We start from the raw sequence: 27324 nt of genomic DNA, 5'->3' as shown, positions 1-27324 counted from the left end.
TGCTTTCAGAAACCTGGGCTGCAACATGAGCGTCAAGATGCACTACCTATTTTCACATATGGACCGGTTTCCTGAGAACCTGGGTTCAATGAGTGACGAGCAGGGGGAGAGATTCCATCAGTACATGAAAGAGATAGAGACCACGTATCAGGGTCGCTGGGACGCAGTCATGATGGCTGACTACTGTTGGACTCTGAAGAGAGACCTCCGTGCTCCTGAGCATTCCAGGAGTTCCAAGAAACAGAAATTCAAGCCCCGAAGTTTGAAAAATGGTGAAGCAACATGCAATTTATGTGTACTTACCTTTATCAATGCCCACCATTCAGTTTACAGAAAACATGACCTGATGGAGAGAAACGGATGCCATTTCCTGATTCAGCAGTGCAAAAATACCCTAAATCAGTTGTAGAAATCTAGACAACATTCAAAAAGTAAAAAAAATTGTTGCCCAGTGTAATATGTAACTTCAGACTATTAAACTGTGTGTCTGTTTGGAGAGGGTGATTAAGTCATTCTGTTCACAGTCAAACTCATACAAGCACAAGTCCACAATCCCATTCTCTCATGCAGGCATGAAATCCATCACAGCAATGTCTTGCGTACCCACACATTCACAAGCCATTAGCCAAAGGTGAATGGAGATGTGGACACCATTTTGACCCAGATTTAAAAAGTTTTATTCATTTTATGCCCTTGCCCTTTATGTTTAGATTCTTCATATGAAATTAAGAACATAAGAATGGCCAATGACCCGTCCACTACCCTGCTTTCACAGGGGCCACTCAAATGCCCAGAGGAAACTCCCACAGGACCTTAGCGCAAGAGCATTTCCCCCTCCTGTGGTTTCCAGCAACTAGCATTCAGAAGCATTACTGCCTCCACAGCTGCAGGCAGAGCATACCTATTATGGCTAGTACCCACCGATAGTCTTATCCTCCATTAGCTTGTTCAATCATCTTTTAAAGCCATCCAGGTTGGTGGCCTCCAGTGGGAATGAGCTCCCCTAGGCTGACTATTTGTTGTGCAAATTTTAGCCATGTAAAGGAACTGAAGGAGAAGCTGTGGATTTGGGATGATTTAAAAACAAGCAAACCCCTAATTGCCATGGTATCAATCAAGCCCCTTGAAGCATAGCTGTCAACTTTTCCCTTTTCTTGCGAGGAATCCTATTTGGAGTAAGCGAATTTCCCTTTTAAAAAGGGAAACGTTGATAACTATGCCTTGAAGTGTCTTGGTTTTGACTTTTTCCCTCACTCTACAGAATTTAACACCCCTTTGTCCAAGTCCTTTGCATTTAAGGCTGCCCCTACTCAGCAGGACAGCAAAGTCACATTCCTGGGGGTTTTGAGCCCACCTCACCTCATTATATTTGACATAATGCCTAAACATATTCTCAGGCCTAGGCACAAAGGAATCTACATGTCTGCACATGGTTTAGCCATTTCAACAAATGTGTTAAGGTGCTGGCAGCTGCTGCACATGCATGCAACCTTCTGAACCGTATGTCAGTTTGACCCATTTTCAGATAACAGAGCTCCAGAAGTTCAGCACTATGTGCACTTTGCCCCAGCTTCTGGTTGAAATATGTGCATTGCTTGACTGGCAGACACAGATTAGCCAGGATCTTGAGAGAGACTCAATTCACAAGTAATCCATGCTTGTGTAGGAGATGCTTCTGGTGAGCACCGCACTCTATGGTCCTGCATTCATTACCATGGTCACAGGAGCAAAGGTGATTACAGACGTCTCTGTTACCCAGCTAGCGCCATTCCTCCCAGTGGGGTGCAAATAGCATTGGAAAGGGCTCCACAATCCACTCTGTCCTTGTGGCCACATTAAGGTTACACCACAGAAGCTGCTCCTCAGTGGTGACTGCACATGTAATGGAGGCCACTGTGAGATCCCCAGCATTCATGTCATCGCTTTACCATCTGCCTCTCTGAGGTTCTGTGGTGTTGCAATTTTTCTACCAGTCTGCAGCACCACTAACCCATTAAAAGAGATAAACAGTTGTTTCTCTTGCTGTGCTTCCTGCTTAATTATGGAGGCTTCCAGTACAATATTGTGCATATTCACTTGCAGTTCTCAGAAATATGCTGGAGTGTGTGTGTGTGTGTGTCTTAAGAAAATATTTTGGGTTTACCTCTGTCTTTCTAAAAGGCTGTTCTTGCTAAGATTAACTAACGGCTCTTTCACTTTCCTATTTTTATAGACTGCAGAGAAGACAAAGCCTCGAAACATTCCTGTAAAGTAAGTTATTTTTAATATCCCTTTGAGAGAGAAAAATCAGGTTTAATGAACTTCAAGCAAAAAAAAAAAAAAAAAGGAAACCCCACACCTGGGCAATAAAAACATAGTGACTCAGGTTACTCTGTAGTCATAGCCTTTTCTCTTTTTTTTAAGTCCCTGATCAACAAGGACAGGTTTTACATTTTCCATGGCTCACTAATGGCTACAGGCTCCAAGTTGTCCCTGGTTTACATAAATTAATATGTGTCATCTATGAATAGCTGCTAAATGATATTATAATCACATTCAGTGCAGAGATCTCCTAGCCTTGAGGGGGAGTGTGCCCACGCTAAAAAGATTATGATTTTTAATTGCAATCTCTGGGAAGGTCTGACAGAGGGGAAATAACACAGAGTATGTAGGACACATGGGAATAACATTTTGCACCTATGTGCCTGGGCCCTTTCTAGCCTGTTGCTTATACATATGGAAAACGCTCCCATGTGCATGAAAAGAGCTCTGCAAGATGAGATAAGCAGTCTGCCGGACATTGGCTTCAAAGGCATCTCAGATTGTATTTACTCCATTGCTTTGGAGGCCCCATAGTTTAATGTTGCTGATAATGATGTAGAGCCCACAAAGTCTGTGGTGCCTCTCAGGGTAAGTTTATGCAAGCCCGACAGCAAGATCCTTTTCCCAGAGGATTTGCAGGAGCCAAACTACACCTTACTTCAGTTCATAGCAGTGTTTCTGCTATGGTTTTTAAATAGCACCTGCAGAGAGGTCTGACAAGAGCCACGGTGTGCAGGGAAAGGCAATGAGCAATTTCTCCACATATCACTGTCCTGATAAAAAATTACAACTACCACCCCACACCTTCAACATACTGTCAGCCACAGAAGGGAAGGTGCTTTGAGCATCATCTACTCCCAAACTGTACCTAGAAGTGTCTTAAGGAGTGGGTGGTGCACAATAGTCATGGTTTCTGTGGGGTTTGGATCATGCGAATGGACCCAGCAGAAGTGTGAGACTTAAGGTGGTGGGGTAGGGAGTAAAATTCAGGTGGACGGCCAACCAGCCAGACTAGATCTCCCCAACTCCATGTATTATTTATGCTCTGTTGCCTTTCTGTTTGAAATATTTTCTGAATGCATCCTTGGGTTTTGCTTCAATTAGTTCCCATGGGAGCAAATTAGGCATATTAATTACATTCTGCTTGGTATTTTTGATATGTTTTATTAGTTTGCCCACCTGTGCAAAGTTACTATTTTCCCATTAAAGCTTCAGTTCTCACAGTGCAACGTAAGCCTCTTTAATGAGGCTGTTTCTACCAGGGGGTCTAAATGCCTCTCTCTCCTTGCTTGGCTTACACACAGCTCTTCATTGTGGCTGCCTACACACCATACATTTAAAGCACATGGTTTGCCCCAAAGAATCCTAAGAATTGCAGTTTAATACCTCAGAGAGCTACCTTTCCCAGCATCCTTAACAAACTACAGTTCCCATGCTTCTTTGGAGGAAAGTTTGCTGCCTGAGTCTCCCTGCTTTTTGTCATGATTGAGTTGGCACTGGAGAAAGCCCCTAGTTTTCAGTGGGCACACACCACTGAAATTATGTGCGTCAGCTTCTCAGTAGGTTGTGTATGTGTGTTGTTTGCTTCCCCAGTTATCCCAAACCTCAATTTAAATCAGATTTGTGGGACTGTAAAGTGTTTTCTGCATCCAGAACTAAGAGTTGTCACTTGTTGAGTTGTGCATCCTTACTTTGGGTTCATGGAATCTCAGAATTGTAGAGATGGAACCCCCTACAATGCAGAAATATGCAGCTATCCCATATAGAGATTGAACCTGCAATCTTGGCATTATCAGTATCATGCTGTAACCAACTTAGCTACCTAGGCTGTGCCGAACCAAACTGTACTTAGAGTAGACCAAATGAATTGATGCACCAACATTAATTATGCATTGATTTCAGTGGGTCTGCTCTATGACTAATATTGAATACAACCTTCAACCCTTATTATACTTTGGAGACATTTTCATGATACAGTGAAGCACATTAAATTCATAGGACTATAGTGTTTGGGGGGTCATCTGTTCCAGGGGTTTTGAATTCAGAGGCACATTTAGAAATCTAAGAAACTGTTGTAGTTGCCACAAAATATTCTGAGGGGGAAAAGGTGATGCTCAGGACCCCTTCCCATTAAAAAAAAAAAATTAAAATTGAGAGAGCTAGGGACCTTGAGGGACACAGGGGGTTGTCTGAGGTGCCCATGGATGTAACATTAAGGACACCAGATTTAGTCCAACTCCTTCCCAGTTCAGGGTATACAACAAGGATGGAAGCCAGTAATTCCTGAAGGACCATACCTGGTTTATGATGCAGATTGCAACTACAGCATCTCTGATATATGGACCCCCACTCTCTGCTTAAATACCTCCAATGAAAGAGAGCCCATCACCTTTGCTGTTGAAAATCTTTCCAGTACTTGGAAGTTTCCCTTAATGTTTACCTGAAATCTTGCTCCTTGCCATTTCCACCCCTTGACTGTACTGCTGCATTCTGAGGCAACGAAAGGACTGGTCTGCTCTGTTTCCTTTACTGACCTCCTTCCACACAGTCTGTTAGCATAGACAGACTGCCCAAAAGCATTGGCAGGTGTGACCAATGGGCATAACTGGCTTACGTTCATTGATTTCAGCAGATCTACTCTAACTGGGTTGAATACAACCCATTGAAACATGGGGAGCTGCTTCACAGAACATTGGTCCATCTAATTCAGTGTTCCTAGTTCAGTGTTGTTCACACTGACTGGCAGCGACTCTCCAGAGTTTTTCAGAAGAGGGCATTCCAAGCCCTGGATGTCCAAGCATCCCATGACAACTAATTGTGCACTCCAGAATGTGCCACAGAATACCTGGCCAGTTTCTTGAGTTTCATTCTGCAAAGCACATGCAAAGGTTTCCCTAAGATGATGATGATTGTTGTTGTTTAGTAATAATAACTACTTCAGTGTAGCAGTAGGAAAATGCTATGCTAGAAGACACGCCTTTTGTAGAAAAACAAATATATATATGTGTGTGTGTGTGTGTGTGACAAAGAAATGAAGGCTCAGCTTGTGTGGGGGAAGTAGGCTCCCCCCCCCCCGCAATGCTGTCACTTCTGTTGTATTTTCAAACATCATCAAAAATTCCCCTTGAATGTTAATCTTCTTCAGCTGCGCTCAGCAGTGTTTAGTCGCTTCCATTGTCACCACAAGTGAAAGATGCCCATATTCCTTCTAGCATATGTGACTTATCACATACATTTTTAAAAACAGGGTTCACTTATTAAGACATATGTGATAGTATACTTCTGGAAATGTGAATGGCTGTTGGCTTAAAGCCACGCACTAATAAGTTGAATTGAATCTAACTACAGTTGACATCTGCTACAATATGAAAGGGAGGGGGGTGGATGAAAGAAAGGTTCTCAGTTGTCATTAGTGTAAAAAATATTCTCTGCACTTACATGTTGCTGACATCATGGCTGTCTACTAGAATCAGATTTCATTCAATGTTAAGGAATCGTTTAACACTGGGTTTGGGTTTTGAAGCCTTGCAGGAGTACAAAGGAAGTTCTTTGAAGGGGCAGCATCAGGATTGATGTGAAAATTAAGCACTTCTCCGACTTCCTTAGAGTAGTGTTTGAACCTGGCCTCATACTTTGATCAGGATGTTCAGGCATTGGGGGCTGCTGTGTCTACCACTTCAAGGAACAGGGACTTTTTGGTAGTGGCACCCAAACAGGGCAATACTTCACTGCAAACGAGTCAGTTAACCTCGTCATTCTGTGGCCATTTTCACATGCCATGCAAAGCTGTAAACCAGCCCTTGCCAACCTGGTGCCCTCCAAAGGTCTTGGACTACAATTCCCTTCAGCCTCAACTACAGACCCTCCAAGTGTCCCTGTTTTCCAGGGACGCCCCTTATTTAGAGAAGCCATTCCGGTTTCTGATTTGATCCTGGAATGTCCCGCTTTTCATTGGAGAAATGTTGAAGGGTATGGAGTTATCCGACCCCAGAGCTGTCTGAAGACAATCCTATATAGGGAAGTTTTTAAAAAATGTTTAATGTTTTATTATGTTTTTATATATGTTGGCAGCTGCCCAGAGTGGCTGGGGCAACCCAGTCAGATGTGTGGGGTATAAATAGTAAAATTATCATTATGGAATGAGACGTCCCTATTTTCATCAGAGAAATGTTGGAGGGTATGCAACTAGCATAAACTGTGCTTTTGAAAGATGTAAGATCAGTGGCTGCCAGCACCAATGACTGCATTCTACCTCCCATGCTGGAGGCAGTATGCCTCTGAATGCCAACTGCTGACAGAAAGAGCAGACTGTTCTTATTCTCGTATGTTATGGTGGAGAATTTCAGTAAGCCACTTTATCTCATTCCTCATTTTCAAGTATCTTCTGCTTTTATGGCTGGCTGACTTATTGGCTATTTCTATAATTAGTGTTTATGGTGGCTTATTGTTTGAATGAGGGGACACGGGTGGTGCTGTGGGTTAAACCACAGAGCCTAGGACTTGCCAATCAGAAGGTCGGCGGTTCAAATCCCCGCGATGGGGTGAGCTCCCGTTGCTCGGTCCCTGCTCCTGCCAACCTAGCAGTTCGAAAGCACAAAGTGCAAGTAGATAAATAGGTACTGCTCCGGCAGGAAGGTAAACGGTGTTTCCGTGCACTCCTCTGGTTTGCCAGAAGCTGCTTGGTCATGCTGGCCACATGACCCGGAAGCTGTACGCTGGCTCCCTCGGCCAATAAAGCGAGATGAGTGCCACAACCCCAGAGTCGGCCACGACTGGACCTAAGGGTCAGGGGTCCCTTTACCTTTACCTATTGTTTGAATGAGTATGGGGAACATAGGAATTTGCCCTTTTCTGAGTCCGAACCCCGGGCTTTCTTGTGCTGCGACAACTCCTTGGTTTGCCATTGAGTTGCTTCAATCTTAGGATCTTGTAGGCAAGTAAATGTTCTGATCCAATAGTAGGATACACTCATATAGCTCTTTCTCATGCAGCAAAAAATGACCAGGCATGTCTCAACCTTGCTAGCCCAGAAAGCCCAAGGCCTCAGGGGACTTTGCAAAGCTGGTAGTACTTCCAAATGATTTGATAACCCCTACAGGACAATCAAGCAGACCAATTAATTTAATATATATTTCTATGTGTTGTGTCGTTTTTAAAAAAAAAAAAAAAATCCTGTCAATAGAGATAGGTCTTTGTATCCCTCTGGAACCAGGCAACGTGGATAGGCAATATTATTTTGCTAACCAGGGAGCACTTAGGATACTAGAGAGCCATCCTTGCCTCTTGTCCATTTCTTTGTGACAAGGTAATGAAGGTTAAGGGTAAAAATAACCACCCCTTTTTGGCTGGAACTGCAATAGCACAAGCTGGCTGCTACTGAAAACTGTGTTTGCTGTATTTCTTTAACTTGCTTTTATGGAGGATAAATCTATCAATGGCTACCGGCCATGATGAGTATGCTCTGAATCCAAAGGAGGGTAGAGTGCTCTCGCACTTGCAGATTTCGCACAGGTATCAGCTACCTGGGTGGCCACTATGAGAAGCGGATGTTGGACTAGATGGGCCTTTGGCTTGATCCAGCAGGGATCTTCTTTGGTTCTTGAAACAGCATCTTTTTTCTTTCTTTTTCTTTACCCCTTGTTATTCCTGCAAAGAGATTTTAGAAAGAAAGGCGGGGGGAGAGAAAGCAGATCATCAAGTCTTTTCAAGTCTTTTTGTGACTGTAGGCAAAACATTCTACTATCAGAAGATTCCCACTAGAGATATAAGAATGGTCAATAGAGTTAATCAATTGAATATTGTTTCTACACCCCACCCAGCTCAGCTTCAGATGCCAATATAGCCATGGCTGTCTGTGATAATTTGGTCTTAGCTTTAGTCAATTTGCCATTGATTTACACTACAGTTGGGTGGCTGTTGTTTTTTGAACGATGTTTTGCAAAGCAAATGGCACTAAGGGTGTTTAACTGGGTTAAGTGGACCAAAGCAATGACAAGAGAATGTTGGGGCAAGGCTGCAAGACCTCAAAGAAGCGACTTCTGTTTCTCCCTATTTCTCATTTTCCCAGTCTTAGGTTCAATTCACTCCTAGTATACTCATTTTTCTATGCGAATTTGCCCCATATGCAGATTTTTGCAAGCACTTTTCGCAAATATAATACATTCCTGAATATAATGCAATGCTATTTTCACTAATATATATGCATTTTAACACACATAGTTTCATAAATGCAGAATATTCTGCAACATGTTTTGCATAATATTTAGTTTATCCATCAGTTTATGGAGTTGCAGCTCATGTTAGTTCTACTCAGAGTAGATCCACTGAAATTAATGGAGATGTATAACTTGGGTTCGTTCACTTCAGTGGGTCTACACTGTGTAGAACGTAGTTGGATACAACCCAAGTAAAGGGAAGAGTTTGTCTTCACTAGTTACACAAGAAACAGATGTAAAGCAAACATGAAGTTGCACCAGATCCAAACCCCATTCAACAGCAGGGATACTGCTTTGTCCAAACAGAGCAAAACAATCCTTTAAAAGAATGCTTTTTGCTGGGTTGCTAATTCATACAGAGAAGGATTTAGGGCACTGTGACCAGTTCTATCGCACGGGGAAAGGGAGCAGCTTCCCAAAATTTGTAAGCACTGAGACATGAGAGCTCTAGGACCCTGCAAGAGCCTCACATCTTCTCAAAGCCCAGTGACTCCCTTTGGGAAGGCAGCATGAGGGCTGGATATCAAATTTTGGCCTCACTCAGGACATCACATGGCCAAACTGAATGGGCTTAGGATCCAACCTAATTTCACACACCCAGTCCCAGCCCTGCCACAGCTGTTTTGGTTGACACTCATGGGCCTCAGCTCAGGTAGCTGAGCTCCATCTAAACTGGGATGAGCAAGATTGCAGTGGCGTAACTTTTGCAGAGCCAGGGTTGGGGACTTAACTTCAATTGCTCCTGCAAGCAACCAGCTGAGCTGGATCTTGCTAGGCGATTGCCCCCTCAGTCTTTTCTTGTGGAAACATTGAATCACATCTGAAATTGCAATACTATTCCACACAAACACACACATACACTGAGGTTGTGTACATACCATACATTTAAAGCACACATAAACACAAAGACTCATGGGAACTGCAGTTTGCCCTTCGCAGATCTACAGTGCTCAGCACTCTTAGCAAGCTAAAATTCCCAGGATTCAAGATATGTGCTTTAAATGCTCTTGAAATGTATGGTGTGTACACCGCCTTACTCAGTGAAATCTGCTTGCATGTGTATCTCAACAAGAAGCTTTCACCTTTGCCTTAAAAGTCTAGCAATTCTATGTCAACAACTTTTATATTTGCATGAAAAAGTGAATGAACATTATATTGTGTTTCCTTACATTATAATTAATAAGTAGGGTTAGAAATATATGTAGATTTCCTTTCCAACCCCTCATCTCCTCCCCACTTCCATTTAGGGTCAACTAATACAAAAGAAAGAGGAGAAACTAGCTAAATGTTTCAAAGGATAATAGCACAGCAAGGTTAATTTTGCTTCGTGCAGCATTTCCAACAATTGAATTGCCTCTTATCCACCCTCCAGGGTCGCTCCTGCGCTAGCAATAATTGAGGCTGATTTTATTGGAAAATCACCTCTGGATGAGAAACATACTCTAGAGGAAACAATGCATGGGAACAAATTGGCTTTCTGGTGCCAGGGCCATGTTGGGCTGGCCAGCAGAGCTCTAGCTCCCAATCTGTCTGTGCGTTCATGCAACAAATTCATTAACAACCCTTCTGGTGGGGTGGAAGACTCGCCATATTTGAAATGTTTGCTTTTGAATTGTTTTTATTTATTTTTTTCAACTCCAGAAGTTGTCAGATAAGAGTTTAGTGAACAAACTCAGCTTCTTCATGATATTGCTTCCTTTTTTGAATAATAATAATAATGATGATGATGATGTGTTAATTCTGGTCAGGGAGTTGCAGTTAATATTAATTTATTGATTTATTATTATATTTATATCCTGCCCTTCCTCTACAAGGAGCCTAGGGTGGCAAACAGATATGCAGTTAAAAAGTGAAAAGCAAAAATAGATTAAAACACTGTTCTTCAGCCAACAAATGCCTGGGTAAGCAGGAATGTTTATGAATTCCTCCTGCAAGTTGATAATGATGGTGACAGGTTCACATTCCACAACCCAGGGACCCAACACAGAAAAGGCCCTGCCGTGGATTGGTTCACCAACCAGACAGCCTTTGCTGGGGGCATCACCAACAAGGCTTCCCCTCCTGATCTGAGTCTGAGATGGTTTGTACTGGGGAGGGCATCCTTTTAGGCAGCTTGTACCAGAAAATATACTGGTGCAGAGAATAGCAACCTTTAGGAAGAGTGCTAGTGGACACATTTAAATAGTAGTTCTTTGGGTGCCAGTCACAAAATGGCTGCTCTGGAGGAGGAGCATGGCAGAACATAAAATAGTAGCCAAATCTTGAAGGAGCAGAAAAAGGCAGGATCAAGAAAGGTGCAGATTTGCCCACCATCACCGATCAAGTTACTCCATCAGTGGACACCAGTCACTGCCATGCTTGCTCATACTGAGAAACTCTTTATACATCTCTGTTAAGAAGTGACAGGAGGGAACAGGTCCAGTCCCACCACCCAGTAAAATGTTGGCAAGTTTAAGGGTGTGTGGTCAGTACAGGAGAAGCTCAGCCAAAGCAAACAGGAAATGAGAGGAAGTACAAGCACTTTTCCCTTGCAATGTGAACTGTCGAGGGAATATTGCCTGTGACCTTTTGTGGACCTGGGAGGGGATGCCTATGGCTACAGTAGCATCCATAGAAGCCACGTTGGCAATGCCTGCCTTTGAATGTTGGAGCTGGGCCCATGAGGGCTGCGTCCAAATCCCAGCTCGCCATGACACTCTCTGGGGCACTTTGTGCTATCCACAAACACTCCTCCTTTCCTGCTTCTCAGGGTTGTTGGGAGGGTAGAATAAGAGTTGCCCTTCTGCCCCACAACCCTGGCTCATTGGGGGAAGGGTAGACTGAGAAATGTGGGGAATGCTTCACATAATGCTTGGTTGTGGGTAGTCCAGGGAATGGGCTGGGTTTGGGTGCAGGAGTTATGTGGCCCCGGGATCTGGGCTAAGGAGAATCTAGCAGGCAAGGGAGAAAACATGTGGGTCATGAGTCCTACAGGGCAGGCACATGCTGGTGGAAGGGGTGGTGGTGGATGAGGAACAGCAGAGCAGAATCTGGCAGATGGAATCCCTCCCTGCTCCAGGTGGGCTTTGATGGTGAGGCAGGAGTTCCGGCTGCTCTTTTCCCTATGGTGGAGGAGATAGTGTTGTCAGAATCAGGGCGTTGATACACAGCCTAGGGTGGCTGGACAGGATTCAGAGGGCAAGAAGAGAAGAGAAGAGACACAGCAACTTAGACATAGTCACACCCTCAAGCAAGACATAGCTGCAGAAATTGCACTCCTCACAGGTTAACGCACCTCACCTAGGTTTAAAAGCTTGACACTTGGGCAAGACAAGCATTGCAAAACTCTGCAGCTTCCATACAGCAGTAACCACCTTGTCTGTGACTCTTCAACCTTGGTCCTGGCTTTTAGACTGGGCTATTTTCTGCTCCTTGTGGCTTTATACAAGTTCTGGAACTTGAATAGCTCAGTGCTTACTGCTGAAGTTGTATCGCTGTTCTGCTTTAACAAGTATCTCTGCCTCACAAGTAAGAGCCCCTGTCATCATGTTTTTGGGCAGGAGCAGGACACCCTGTTACAATTGACATAGCTGTCAAGGGCACCTGTTGCTCTCGTAAAGTCCTAACCTGGAGGCTTTTGTAACAGTACCAAGTCAGAAGAAACCAATGGGATACATGGGCAAAGGGGAGTTACCCTGGAACCTGCGAGAACATCACAACCTTGGGACGTTAGGAACTTCTCAATCTGTTGCCTGAGTAGCCCACTCCAAGAGGCAAGCAGAAAGAAACAGATTCGGACACACGAACACACACACACTCAGTTCAAGTGTCAACAACTCTTGTCAATAATGTTAGATAATGATTAAAGGCCCAATGAAGAAGAATAAATAAAGACAGTATTACAGCTTAGGAGCAGAGGAATTTGTAAATTCCTCCATTGTTGTGTTGTTCTCCTTCTTCTCTTCTCTTTCACTTTCTGTCTTTCCCTATTGGGCATCAAAGTCTTTGTAGAGTCATGTAATTCACACTTTCCTTATTCAGGTATTGGCTCATCCATCAGGTCCTGCCAGCTGGTGAGTCTTTTTAATTATAGGAGTTGGCTGCCTGGTCAGCACTGTGCATTGACTAAGGGACCTACATTCAGGTACATACGCAGATTACCCAGACCATGCCAGGAGGAAAAGTAAGCATGCTGCAAATAGAGTGCCTTATGTCCCTGAAGCCAGATAGAAAGCAGACCTGGAGCTTGTGTCTGTGCCTTTGCTGACCATGGAATGGAAGGGCTTAATGATGAGGTCTAAAAGGGCTGATTCAGGCAGATGAGGCTGAAGATGGCAGAAAATCAGAGCTATTTTTTCAAGCAAGGGAGATCTCTGATAATCCTTACCCTCTCAGAGTCAGCTATAATAAAAATGTCAGAAGGCTAGGAGAGCCACTTTCAACTATACTTTTTTTTTTTCCTACAAAGAGGGCTGAAAAAGGATTTCTAATTTTCCTTGAAAACTCATAAAGGATAACAAATACATCATCCCAAATTTAAACCATCAAGGATAACAACAAAATAAAAATATAGTAATAACTTTCTCTATCTCATTATCTGTCGCTTTGAATTCTAAGAGTGCAGTTCATTGGTGCAGTTCATTGATTTGTTCATGAACTGGAAATAAGTAGTTGTTTTATTTGAGATGGAGCTCGTTTCCTACAAATCATAGAAGCAGTTTACCCCAATCTAAATTCTGGAAGGTGAGGAGAAATGTAATGAATTGTATCCAGTGCTAGTCTTCCTCAGAGTAGACCCAATGAAAATAATGAACATGGCCAACTATTAACTTAAATGGGTACCACTCCTTAAGTACAGCTCAGGTGGATACAATTTACAATGCGTATAAGCCAGAGGAAAACACACCTACCTTCTTAAACAGACACACACACACCTGCCTCTTTAGATACACAAATAACTTGGATGTTCTCAAAAATGCTTTGGGGCTCTGTAATAAGCTTGCTGTGCTTTGTACTGCAGAGCAGTCACAGCTCAGTTCCCAGGGAATGTCAATGAGATGATTATATATATATCAAGCTCCCTGTGTCAGTCAAAGGCAGCTGAATCTCACACAAAATTAGTGTGGACCACACTCCCTTCGTTTCAGTGCCATGATGTGTAGCAGCTCCTCCACAGTAAGAGTCAGATTTGCCTTCCAAGTTAATAAAAAACAAAAAGGAAGGGAAAGATCCTGTTCATCTGTTATGTCCAAGCAGGAAATATACAACCGCCTTAGGGCCACAGAGTCATGCATCCTACCTATGCCCCCAAGTTCCTTGCATGTGTCAGCCTCACCTTCTCTTTCCCATGCTGATGTTGGGATGGATAAATATGTCAACTTTAGTTTCTCTCCATTTCTCAGCTTTCCAGTCTTAAAGTCCAGTTCATCATGTTTCTGTATGGATTTCGACTGTGTCCAAAGCCTTGTTAACATATAAAGTCTTGAACAACTTGGGGACAGCTTCCCTGAAAGACCTGCTGTCCCTTATAGAAAGGAGAGGTCACTTAGGTCATCTACTCTTTGCACTGCACTCAACAGAATATCATAGGGCATTGATCCAACAATTGGCATTTTCTGCTGTTGCCCCCATTCTGAGGAATGCCATATGGAAAGCAGCAAACATCCATTGCTACAGACATCTTGTGAAGAGCTAATTTTTCTGCCCAGACCTTCCCTGACCCATATGATAGGACTGTGTTTTATGAGTTTAAAACCTCAAGATTTCTCTTTTATCTGCTTTTATATGTTTCTATGCATTTTCATATTGCTGTTTTACTAGTTCTGGGTTGTTAATATAATGTTTGTTTTCTAATCTGTGCACTGCTCAGAGTTTTGAAACCTTAAGTGGTATGCAAATGCTTTTAAATCAATAAATAGCAGCTGTATTCCAGGCACTTGGTTCATAGCTATAAAAAAAAAAAGCAGTGGAAGATGTAGTTTCAGCACCTACATTGTGATAGGAGGCGCTTCATCATCCTATTTCAATGAGGGTTTCTAGGAGGGCATTGTGTCCATAGATAAAACAGTCTTGATATTTGTGTTGCCCAAGCTGCTCCTGTGCTAATGGTTGAGTATCTATAGAAGACCATGGTTCGGTAATGTGGTGCCCTGCAGATGCTGTTAAGACTCTTATCAGCCCCAGCCAGAATCTCTTGTAGTCCTTGGAGAGCACTATGTTGTCTATACCTTCACAGACCCACACAAAGAATCGCCTTATACTGACATTGGTCCATCTAGTTCAGTGTTGTCTCCCCAAGGTTTTAGGCAGGGGTCTCTCCCAGCACTACCAGGGATTGAGCCTTGGATCTTCTGCATGCAAAGCAGAGCAGAGTCAGTGAGAATGTGACCAGGGGCTAGGGAGAGTCTTAGGGGCTTGATAGAGGGATCCCTACTATATACAATTAATCTTATGAGAAAGTAGACCAGAAATAAAAAGCTGTCCTTCCCTCTTAAGAAAACTGTAGCAACAAGAATGTTATTTTCAACATAGTTGTGTTTTTTTAAATTAAGTTGATGAACTCTTCCCAACCACCAGCTATCTGTAGTCCTGCAATTACCAAAACTGGTGGAAAGAATAATGGCAAACTTGTACATGAGATCATTCAAAGCCTTCTCTTAACCAAGCGTAGCTGCTGCCTCCGCTTTCTGCATTGGCTGTCCATCCTGCACGTTAATGTTTCGGCAGTTGGCTACAATTTTGTGGGGCTGCTGCTTCTTTTTCTTTTTTTTAATGCAACAGAGTTCTTTCAATTATGCAGCCATCATAAGTTTTGCCAACATGGAATATGGATCGATTTGTGTTCATTAGAGCACAAAATTAAAATTTCATTGCAGCAACTATAAACGTGTTGGCTCAAAGAAGTCAAAATACTTTCCAGTGTGAAATCTTGGATTAAGTGTCATTGGCAAGCTCTAACTTTTTTGTATGCTTTTTTTTAAAAAAAGAAATGTTATTTCTGTGAGATTCTGCCTTCATTTCTTTCTATCTATCTACCTAAACACATATACAACACATACATTTGTTTTGATCTATGGCCATAATAGGAACCTTTGGCCCTGCAAATGTTACTGAACTGGAAACTCCCACCTGCTAGGGGATGATGGGAGTTGTAGTACCACACAATCTGGAGAGCTAAAAGTTCCCCACACAGAAAGAATAAGGTTCAATCCTACTCATAGCTAGCTAGCTACGAGTGAACCCCATTGAAGGCAGAGAGAGCTTACTTTTTAATTACTTAACAAAATTGTAATTGTAAAACCTATAAGCAGTTTCCATAAAATATATAAAAAAGTTCAAAACAAGTCAGCCTTAAAAAGTTCAAAATATAAATGAATCAGCAGTTAAAATGCACTATAAAACAAATCTCGTGTATTAAAATGTGTGCAAACTTTAGTTTTGAATAAACATGCAAAGTACCAGGCCCAAAGACCAGTGTAAACAAAAAGTTTTAGCCTAGCACCTGAAGACTGATAAGGATGACACCAGGCACATCTTCCTGGGGACATCATTCTGTGGGTGTGGAAGTACCATGGAAAGAGCATGTTCTTATGTGGCAACCCTCAACACCTCCCTTGGGTGTTGTAGATGGAGAAGAGACTGTTTGCATTGAGGAATCTGGAATCTGTGGTTATTTAGGCATGCTTGGAAGCCTTCTTCATACCTGCTAACTCAGCGTAGAAAGGTCAAGGGTGGAGTCTCTGGGAGTGAGGGAACTAGGATGTAAGAATGCATCATGTTTCCATTTCACTGCAGTTTGCCCTCTACCAAAATTATGTAACTTGCATAGCTTATGTAATCCATTACATAAATTAAGTACAGTGGTACCTTGGTTCTCAAACTTAATCCGTTCCAGGAGTCTGTTTGACTCCCGAAATGGTTCGAAAACCAAGGCTCAGCTTCCAATTGGCCGCAGGAGCTTTCTGCACTCAAGAAGAAGTTGTGTTGAATGTTCAGATTCTGAAAAAGTTCACAAACCAGAACATTCACTTCCGGGTTTGCGGCGTTTGGGAGTCGATTTGTTCGGGAGCCAAGCCGTTCGAGTACCAAGGTACCACTGTAATTATGTTGTCATTACATTACTCCATCCATGGGGGCCAACTCTGGGTGACTGAGCTCCCCCCGGCCCAGTAATAATTTGCTTGGAGAGCAGGGCTCCCCCATTGTTCCCTACCATCAGGGGGTGGAGGAGGCCAAGCGTGAAGCCAAGCATGGCTTCAGTAGCCAACTCCTCCTCCTCCTCCTGCACTGGAAGTCTGCTGAGCATGAGAGAGGAGGAGCTCCCAGCTCTGTACCCTGACGTCTCCTGAAATGTGACATTGTGTGTCACATGCATGATCCATCCCCCTCAATCTTGGGCACAAGCTGGTGGCTCCAAGTCCATCCCATTCATTCCAAGCAAAGGTAACTGAATGCAAAAGAGGAGGCGCATATTCAATATGTTATTTTCAGAGGAGTGTTCTCTAATGCCCTAGTGGGGACATGGGGTGCAGGACTAGCATAGTTGCCTGCACTCCTCCCTACACAAATAGAGGTGATAGCAGCTAAATAGAGCTCTAAATATTTGTATTTCCACCTTCCTGCTTCTTATCAGCATTGCATTGTGTCTGCATAATTCCAAAGTGTCCAGATTAACATGCAGGAGGAAGTGGCAAAAACCTGGCTACTTACATTTGGCATTTGCGCCACAAGCACTATGTAAACATTTGCTTCTTCAGCTCTCTTCCAAAGCCTGTAATTTAAACGTCAGATGGCATAAATTAGCAAGGTGAAAAATCTAAATATGCACCTAAAGCGACTCTCAAAGGAAATAAGCAGATGAATACACACTGTGACGAATGACTGGGGTGGATAAAATATCAACATACATTTCTCCATGCAGGTTATGTATAAATCAAGGAAGGTGCAAGAAAAGCCCTTTAAGCTTTTAAGATTTATATAGGCTGTTTGCACTTTAGAATTCTCTCACTTAAGGAAAAAAAAAACAATTTTGAGGGCTTTTAGTACGGAGGAGAAAATTGGCATATCCAGGCAGTCCTTCTCCATCAAATTGGATCACTGCTGAACTCATTCCTGAATTAATGTGTTCATTCGTAAGGTGGAAATCTTAAGGAATGGACTTGGAGGGAATGGAGAGATGGCATAGCACATTTATTTATTCTGGAAGAAAGGCGTTCATTAATCTATCGTGAAAACGTGGAATTAGAAGGGAAGGAACCACAGTCTGGAATTTGGCAGCTGCTTAAAGACACAGATGGTCCGGCAGCTTTTAAAGAGTTTCCAGGCTTTTGATACTGATACCAGCATTAAAAAGTAGCTTCATTGTGTGCCTCATGTTGATCCAGAATAGCCACAGAAAAACAAGACCTGGTATGTTTTGGATGGCCCCATCTCCCACTATATTTGCCTAAACTAGGCATGGGGAACCTTGCATGGTGTGGGGGCCACATTGTCAATTTTAAACTGGCAAGAAGTCTTCATTAATGAACGAATAAACTAAGATGAACAATCCCACTTGGCCCATAATATTGAAGTGGAACATAGGCAGCTGCTTTTTATGGAATCAGGCCATCTAACTTCATATTGTCTACACTGACAGGCAGTGGCTCTCCAGGATTTTAGATGAGGACATTTCCAGCCCTATGTTGAGGTGCTGGGGGGTCAAATGTGGAATCAAACACACTGTCCCACTGAACTGCAGCCCATCTTCAAATTGAAGCAGCGTTACATCCTCGTATAACTTTTCTCTCACAATGAGAAAAACAGCTGAGGGAGGATTTTGAAAATGGGTGGACTATCATCTGAAGTAGTGCTTAACTCCACTAATTCTGAGCATTTACTATGCCCCTAAATTAAAACAAAAAAATAAAATAAACCCAAGCAGTTGAGTCAAATTTATACACATTTATGTGAAGTTTGGCCCCTTTCGTAAGTTCACCCCCCAACTCAGAGAGTGTGATGGTGAAGCTTAGCATGCTTATTTCCTCTCTCCCCATTTGCGTGAGTAAAATTTCTGAGGTGCATTCACATCGGTAATATGGTATGATGTGATATGATTTGATGTGATGTTTTTCTTTTGGGCCATAACAAGGAAAATCCATAACATCCATCCAGTTATTTGTTAAATTACCAAAAAGAGAGGCTGCCTACCCAAAGCTAAGATTGACCATTCAGAAGGAAAATGAGTTGGCCGAAAGCACACTTATTGGACCAAAGCTGGGAACGATATCTTTGTAGCAATGGTCTGGTTCAGACGTAACACTAAACTATAGTTCACCATTACCAGAACAAGCCTAGGCAAGTCTCACATTTTTCTGTTCCCCTCCTCTGGTGCCATGGCCAAGAGGGGAAAGTTCAAAAGCTTGTTGTTACATTTCAGATTGATGACAGTTTGCTGTGCTATCCAAGCTAGGACAAATGGTGGGTTAATCTTAACAATGGTTCACGAAAACAAACCCATCCATGGTTTATATAAACTGGCTTATTAAGATTAGCCACAGTTTAAGATTTAGATGAAATTCTAAAATGGAAGTTGACACTTCCAATCTCCTCTCCATGGCTGCAAAAGTGGAAAGGGCAGGGGGAGAAAGCTCCCATTGTCTCTCATTGGAGATGTTTTCTCTCCCTCTGATGCAAATAGCAGCTGTGATGGAAGATCCCAAGTTGAGACTGCTGCGAGATGGGGCTACCACAATATGCATCATACATAGAATGCATTGCTAACATCTGCCTGTGGATTGAGAGTGGAGTGTTAACCTCTTTTTAACATTTTGTTTTAGCACTGGTGTTTGCAAACTTTAATAAGAAATCACTACAGGGATAGACAGACACATAGGTTGTTATGTGCATTCAACGTGGCCTAATGAGATACTTGCTCAGATATTGATAACTAACAGTGTTTTGTGGCAGTTTCTGTTTCATTAAGGACTTGTGTGTTTAAAAGTTCAGAGTACGGACTTGGAGAGTGCCCATAGAGGGGGGGGGGAGATATTTGTACAGATCTGGAGGAATAAAATTGCCCTTCTTAAGAGGAGCTTGAACAACACAAGTCCAGGGTGAAAGACTCCCACAGTGTCGCTGCAGTGACACAGAGCTTGAACTCTTGAGTCACTGAAATAGGGATGAGTGGAGGTGAAGTGACGTTATCAGATCAACAGCTAAAAGAGATGATCTTGGCATTTTGTCGGGATTAGAGAGGAGAGGCATGGCTGTCAGACAATCAGGAGGGAAGGGGGACAATTTCACACTTGCCTTTGCATGGATGGATGCAGAACTGCCATTGTTATGAATGCAGTGGGCCATTTGTGAGTCTCTAACTCAAACCCTGCATTGGGATAATGGAGATTAATATAGAGGAATTATTATTGTTGTTGTTGTTGTTATTATTATGCAGCTGGTTTGATCTACTTAAATTTTAAGCATTTTGATGGGAAAGAGGAGATTGGACTATTGGATTTTCAGGGGTCTCTGGAATAACGCTATCCTAGCCTTCAAGTAACATTACGGTAACATTACGGCTAGCATCTGAGCATCTGACCTCTGCTTTCTGGTGCACAGTATGAGACTTACAGGTGCCAGGAATGAACCTCTTCTTTGGAAAATCCTCCAGGAGAATGCCCACCCCTTTCCTGATTGCCTTAGGGATGCCCAGTTGCAATCTGGATGGTTTGTATGGTGTTGTGTTTTAATCTCTGTTTTATCCCCTGCTACTATTTTTATCAGGGTGTCCCTATGCACACCGCTATTTACTTTTCTTAAACATTGTTGCTTTGCCATTTCTGTTGTTTAGTAACTTGCTATATTACTATACAGGTAAACCCACCACCCCCATTTACACATGTTCAGTATTTTGGGAGAAATGTGCAGAATGGAGTGTTGGCAGGCCATTTCACTGATGTGGACAATGGCTTGGAATGTAACCCCTGCGTAGATGGGGGGGGGGGTTGCTATACTGTGTCAGTGACTCTTTGCAAACCATCTCAGGAGGATCATTTACCGCGAAAGGTGGATTAAAGATGCAACAAATAAATAAATTTGTAAATATACATAAGTGCCTTCAAGCAGCAAGGTTTTCATTCTGCTACAGTTTGTCTTCCACCAAAAAAACTACATTTGTCTCACTGTCCAGCACAGCAAAATTGCATAACTTAAGAAATTACGTCAATTATATGTGTTGCATTGTTGTTTTGTTATTACACCTCATTCAATTCAGTGCAAAGGAAACACAACACAAAGGTGGAGGGCACATAATCAATTACAGTTTGCAGACTAAAAAGAGAAGAAGAGCAAATACCAGTCATATTCTCTGGATTGATTTCCATTCTGGATATGGGATGAATAAGTGAACAATAGCAATTTCTACTCCCATTTCTGTTTTTGTTGCAATTCTCTGACATCCTAGCTTCTGGAAACTACTAGATCTGACTTTTTTAAAAAAGAAAAAGCCTAAGTGTTTGCCTCTATTCCTATAGCTGACTGTATATTAAGTAGAAAGCTCTCATCAGGTTTAGCAAATCAATACAGTAAGGCTGTGAAATGGTCCCCAGAAATCTTCAGAATTCTATTTCACGGCAAGAGCAATTGGGGAGGGGAGGGGGAGAAGCTACAATGGAATAACTTACGAGATAGCCATTTAGATCACAAAAGGATCATAAAAGTCAGAAGCAGTTTGTTTGAAGCAAGGTTCATCACGTAACCATACAGGACTTGCCTCAAAGGGAGAGCGAAAGAGAGAGACGAAAATTGCAAACCAATTTGTGGTTATAGCTGTTGCTGACAATTCTGCTGGGATTTAAAACTTGTTAAAGGTAGGAACTTCTGCCATCTTGCATTCCTCAACTAGCAGGTATAGCTATCGTCAGGGTAGCAGAAGAAATGCTAGCTATTGGAAGTCAATAAAAGTACCTCCAAAACAATTAGTACTTTGCAAGGTCATTTATTACCAAACAGAAAGGTGTCTTGGCAATAACGTGAGTTAGCAATAATCCAAAGACTGCTTAGGGAACATTTAGTGCCACTCGCTAACCTATTTTTATGAAAGAGGATTCAAGTCTATGTTTTATTTTCTCATTCATGGCATTTCTCTACTGCCTCCAAGCATTTCAGGACAGTGTAAATGGAGTCATCCCAACTAATTCTCACAACAGCCCTGGGAGGTAGTTAGTGACTGGCCCAAGTATACCCATGGAACTTAATGACTGAATAGGGATTTGAACCCAGACTGCCTCCAGTCCAAAGTTCAAATCTTCCCCCATGAAAAAGCTCCCTCTACTTATAAAGCTTGTACTTCTGGAAAAAAGGTGCCAGCCTTTTCTCCTGTTTGCCAGCCCATAATATGCCTTGAATTAAACTCCTCCTCCTGACTATTCTTAATGCATAGATCAACTCTCAGAGGTGTTACAGACTGTTTTGCTAGTTCACAACACGATCTGTCTAACCCAGGCATAGGCAAACTCGGCCCTCCAGATGTTTTGGGACTACAGCTCCCATCATCCCTAGCTAACAGGACCAGTGGTCAGGGGTGATGGGAGTTGTAGTCCCAAAACATCTGGAAGGCCGTGTTTGCCTATGCCTGGTCTAACCTGAAACTGACCAGCCAAATGCCTCAAGGGTCACATCCATGCCATACACATATCCTCCAACATGCCCAGTCCCAAAACCAGGATGCACATCTTCCTGTCCATGCTCCCCGCATGAGTCATGTGACCCACGTGGGATCACTAAGCCCAAACAACATGGTTTTGCGGGGACCATGTTCTCACAGGACCCCAAAACACACCTCTGAAAAAGTTTATTTCAGGGCTAGATCTCAGCATGAAATCATGGCCAGCATGCCCCAGTTTTTCCAGGACACTTGCGGGGGGTGGTATGGATGCATTTAAAACACACCTGTTATTAAATTTATATTCTGCCATTCCCTCCAAAGGAACCTAGAGTGGCACATGGCCTTCCCCAAAGAATTCTGGGAACCTTAGTTTGTTAAGGATACTGGGAATTGTTGTTCTGCTGTGGGGTTAACTACATTCCCCAGGAATCTTTGGAGGAAGCCATACGCTTTAAATGTTTGTTAAATGTGCACTAAGTGTACAATGTGAGATGTGACTTGGGCACCCCTAATCAGGACATTGCTCTGTGAACTGCTATTCAGAGATACATGTGGGGACCTGCAACAAAGTGACGTGCAGGGCTTCTGCTCAAGTGTCTAGCCACTGCAGTCCAATCCCCTCTCCCTTCCCTAGTATTCCATTTCCTGATCCCCAGCAGTCAGGAACCCGGGTCCTCTCCCCCAGGTTATCATGAGTCTGTTGGTACAGTAGAGGCTGGTGCCCTTTGGGACTGATTGGGCAAAGGGAAGAGTACCTATGTTAGGTGGAGCTAAGTAACTATCCGCATCCTCCTTAGTGGGACTTAGTTCTAAGCAAACTACATGTTTGTTTGTTTGTTTGCTTGCTTGCTTGCTTGCTTCCATCCACCTCTCTCTTAGACACAGTGATAGGGATTCCAACCAGGTAAGAGCTGGCTCAAGTTCTGGGTTCTAAGCAGGGAAGGGGCACTATGCCACATCACGAAAACCCTGTAGTGCATGAGTGGGGCAATTTTGGCTTTGCCCCCACAAGCCTGTAAAGACTTGAACTGGAAATAGAGGGAACAATACTGCCCCAATACATGGAAGCTTTGTTTACTTATCGCTGCTGAAATTTCAACATCTGCTTCTCCATAGTATATCATGCCCCCATTAGGGTTGGTTAGATCTTGCCAATGTTTGCATCTGGGACTCCTTTGCATAGCGGCTTTGGGATATATGGTTGATTTGGGGCTAATATGAAGTCAATCTCCTTTCTTCCTCTTTCTCTCTCTCTTTCTTTCTTTCTTTCCTTCCTTTCTTTCTTAATGTAGGCAATAAAAAAAAAGTTTCTGGTTTCTCTTCTGCTCCTATTTCTCTTCAAAGAACCGTGTTGCTTTATTAAAGATCTAGGAAATGAAATTCTGGCAATGTTACACTCAATCAATTGACTCTGGGCAGATGAAAAGTAATACCGCTGGCTTTAATGCCATTAGGAGACCTGATATTGTGGGCTCCTTTTAAGGTCGCAGCATAGCAGCAAGGCTGCAGACTTGATGTGGCGGTATCCTTCTGCAGCGTCAATGTAATCACGCCACGGGAGCAACACTACCACAATGTGTTATGGATGCAGGAAGCAGAGAGCTAATGCACTGTGACCCACTCGGGAGCATTGCTGTGCAGATTCATCTTCCTTTTTCCTTTACTATTTTCCCCTCCGGTTCCATGGATGCTGCAGAATAAGCTGAGGGAAGCAAGTTGCAAGAGGGCACCTCAGTTTCTGATTCACAGATATAAAACATGGCTTTGTGACTGGAACTACACACCCAGCAATGAGCTCTGGGTTTAGGAGCAGGGAAGAAGGAGAAATTTGATTCAGTTTACATCGAAAGGCAGAATCACCTAATTTTACACTTTCCAAAACAATACATGAGCCAAAACATAGGTATCCTTTTCAAGTTCACACTGCTCCAAATTTTGCAATGCAGTTTTGCAGCCAAGTAACATGTACAAAAACATATATACCGGGGTAAATCATCCATAAAATGCATATATTACTGAAAATAGCATACAGAAATGCATTATATAAGAGAAAATCACTTTGTAAGATATCTCTACAAATATATGTATTACGAGAAGTTCACACTAAAATGATTTTGGATTTTCATTTCTTTTTTAAGCAAATTGATGTGGAAATGTGAAGAACCAAACTTAAGACTAGATACATGAGAACCTGTAAGAAACCAAAAATAGCAGATTCTGCCACCCCTGTATGGGACCCCAAGTCTTCTGCAAACTACTGTAAAACTGGAGTCTGGAAATGAGTGGTGGAAATTCATTGGGAAACAAAGCAGCAGATCTCCCATTTCCACCCCCCCCCCATAAAAAATATTTCCACAATTCACATACCTTCTTCCATGAATCATTATGTTTTTATTTGGGATAGGGAGGTTGCCGCATACAAGGCGAAATTTCAGGGGCTCATGTTGGCAAAATAAGACCAATACCAAATATGAAAACATCAACTTGCTCTGGAGATAAGCCGATTGTGTTATATACTGTGCGCGGCGGGAGGGGGTGTTTCATTAAATCATGACTTTCTAGCAAATGACATCCGAAAAGATATTTATCAAAGCAAGAAAGCCCTAGAAAGGTGTGCCCTGCATTCACTTTAATATTTCTCCTTTTCTTCTGACATTTTTCTAGCCTAGAGATCTAATTCCATTAAATATGTACATTTTTTGACTGGGAGACTTCTTCATGTATCTTTCAGATGAATCTTAAAAGTACATAAGGTCTGTAGGGCATCTTTTTTAAAGTGCAAATGAGGCCCACAGTAGAATATTGTCTTCTGAGCCTTTTCAATTTATTTATATTCCTGCAGTGTTTTACCTTTTTCTGACTGTGATAATGATGTGGAGGAAGAGAGAGCCCAATGCACCTTCCACAGAGCCCTGTCAAACAACGTTAGTCTTATTTAATGCATGAGACATAGAGGAACTTAACTCTGACCGATTTCCGTTTTCATCGGCTTTATTAGCAGTTGTCATGTTGGGTAACTTTCCGTTTTCCACTTGTATAGAAGTGCTCTTAATAATTAGGCGTTCCATTGTTCAATATGCTTCTTTATTAGAACGTACTATGTTGGAGGAAAAGGCTATCAATTGCTATTAACCCCGAAGGCTATGGTTTCCCCCGTTAGTTTGTATTGAATTTGTTATATTAAGTTTATATACCGTCCTACATCCAAGGATCTCAGGGCAGTTTGCAGTATAAAAAACACAAAAGTACACAGCATAGTAACAAACAAAAACAATACCCCACCACACACACACACACAGAGAGAGAGAGAGAGAGAGAGTTTTTAAAAGGCCATAGAACCTTTAATTGTCCAAATGCCTGTGAGAAGAGGACTGTTTTTGCCTGGTGTCTAAAGATATGTAACAGAGGTGCTAGGTGAGCTTCCCAGGGGAAAGCATTCCACAAGCAGGGAGCTACCACAGAAAAGGCCCATTCTCATGTTTCCACCTTATGGACCTCTCATGGAGGAGGCATGTGAAGAAGGGTCTCAGATGATGACTGCAGTGTCCAGGTCAGTTCACATGGGGAGAGGTGGTCCTTGAGGTATTGCAGTCCTGAGCCATTTCAAGGCTCTGTGGTTCAAAGCCAGCACTTTGAATTGGGCCCAGAAACTGGTTGGCATATATATATATATATGAATAATGCATTTGGCTGCATAAATACTGATGCTTAGCTCTGTATATCAGAAATAGAGAGAAAGAGTCACATATGTCTTTCAGTATTCAACCTGTTCAGCATGTTGAACAAGTATTACCCTTCTAGCAAAGTTAACTTCTGAAACTCACTTCCATAAGACATGTCGATTACCACTGAATTACAGTCCTAACCATGGGTTGTATCTGGACTTCCACTTGCCAAGTTTCTCTGGGGGAATGCGATGGGTAATTAGAGCAAAAGTCAATCAGCTTTTCTGCTGATTTGATGTTTGCTCCAATTCAGTGGACGGCAAACAGAAAACTACACAGACCCATTCTTTTGAGGCACAGGACAAGCAGGAGCAGGGCTTCTTCTTTTTTCAGCCAGAACTCACCAGAACTCAGTTCCAGCATCTCTCAGAAGGGCACCATTGCCATTCTAAGAAAACAAGGAAGGCATTCATGGTGAGTTCCAGTACCACTTTTTCCAGAAAAATAGCACTGAGTGGAAGTGTGGACAAGGTTGATTAATTTCAGTGGGTTGACTCTGAGTAAAGCTTAGACCACATTCACACCATACATTTAAAGCACTGTGACACCACTTTAAAGAAATATGGCTTCCCTAAAAGGCTTCTGGGAGCTGTAGTTTATTAAGAGTGCTGAGTGCTATTAGGAAAAAAACCCATTCCCCTCCCAGGGCTACAATTCTCAGAGTTTCCTGTGCAGAGGGATTGATTATTAAACCACTCTGTGAACTGTGAACTGTAGGTCTGGGAGAGAAATTTGGGTCCCTTAACAACTCTCAGCTGCCTTAAATGTTTGGTGTAAATGTGGCCTAAGAGAGCAACAGTTTAACAGGAAACTGAGGAAGTATAGTGGACTGAAACCCTGGAGGCAAAATAGATAAGCAAACAACTGAACAAATAAAGAAGACTTACTTCACTAGCTTGAGGAATGTTAAGCTTTGGTAGTTTATTGTTTGAGCTGGGTCCAGTGGTCTTTCCTTCCAGTGGAATCCCAAAGGGTTGGTTTCCATAAACGCCTTCAATTTTGGCATTGGGAAAGTGCATCTGGCCATCTGTTGCTGCTGGACAGAGATACTGTCAGAACTGTATGGACAACACAGTTAGATTCATAAAAGTAAAGGGACCCCTGACCATTAGGTCCAGTTGTGGCCGACTCGGGTTGCGGCGCTCATCTCGCTTTATTGGCCGAGGGAGCCGGCGTACAGCTTCCGGGTCATGTGGCCAGCATGACTAAGCCGCTTCTGGCGAACCAGAGCAACACACAGAAACACCATTTACCTTCCCGCTGGAGCAGTTCCTATTTATCTACTTGCACATGACGTGCTTTCGAACTGCTAGGTTGGCAGGAGCAGGGACCGAGCAACAGGAGCTCACCCTGTTGCGGGGATTCGAACCACGACCTTCTGATCGGCAAGTCCTAGGCTCTGTGGTTTAACCCTCAGCGCCACCCGCATCCCTAGTTAGATACATAGCTTTGTACAAAATCA

The 27324-nt window shown here is 42.7% G+C and overlaps 1 protein-coding gene across 7 annotated transcripts in view; it reads left to right on the top strand.

Moving 5' to 3' along the window:
* The window catches only part of AFF2 (ALF transcription elongation factor 2), a 392417-nt gene that overhangs the window by 310545 nt on the left and 54548 nt on the right, over window positions 1-27324 (top strand). For all 7 annotated transcript variants that reach the window (XM_079962632.1, XM_079962631.1, XM_079962630.1 and 4 more), the window contains one exon: window positions 2213-2250. In XM_079962632.1, coding sequence (XP_079818758.1) covers window positions 2213-2250 — 38 coding nt within the window. The remainder of the gene's footprint in view (window positions 1-2212; window positions 2251-27324) is intronic.

The sequence above is a fragment of the Podarcis cretensis genome (genome assembly GCF_951804945.1).
Source record: "Podarcis cretensis genome assembly, chromosome: Z".
NCBI classification, from domain to species: domain Eukaryota; kingdom Metazoa; phylum Chordata; class Lepidosauria; order Squamata; family Lacertidae; genus Podarcis; species Podarcis cretensis.
The sequence above is the reverse complement of the archived record's forward strand: the minus strand, read 5'-3'. Positions and strand labels throughout refer to the sequence as shown.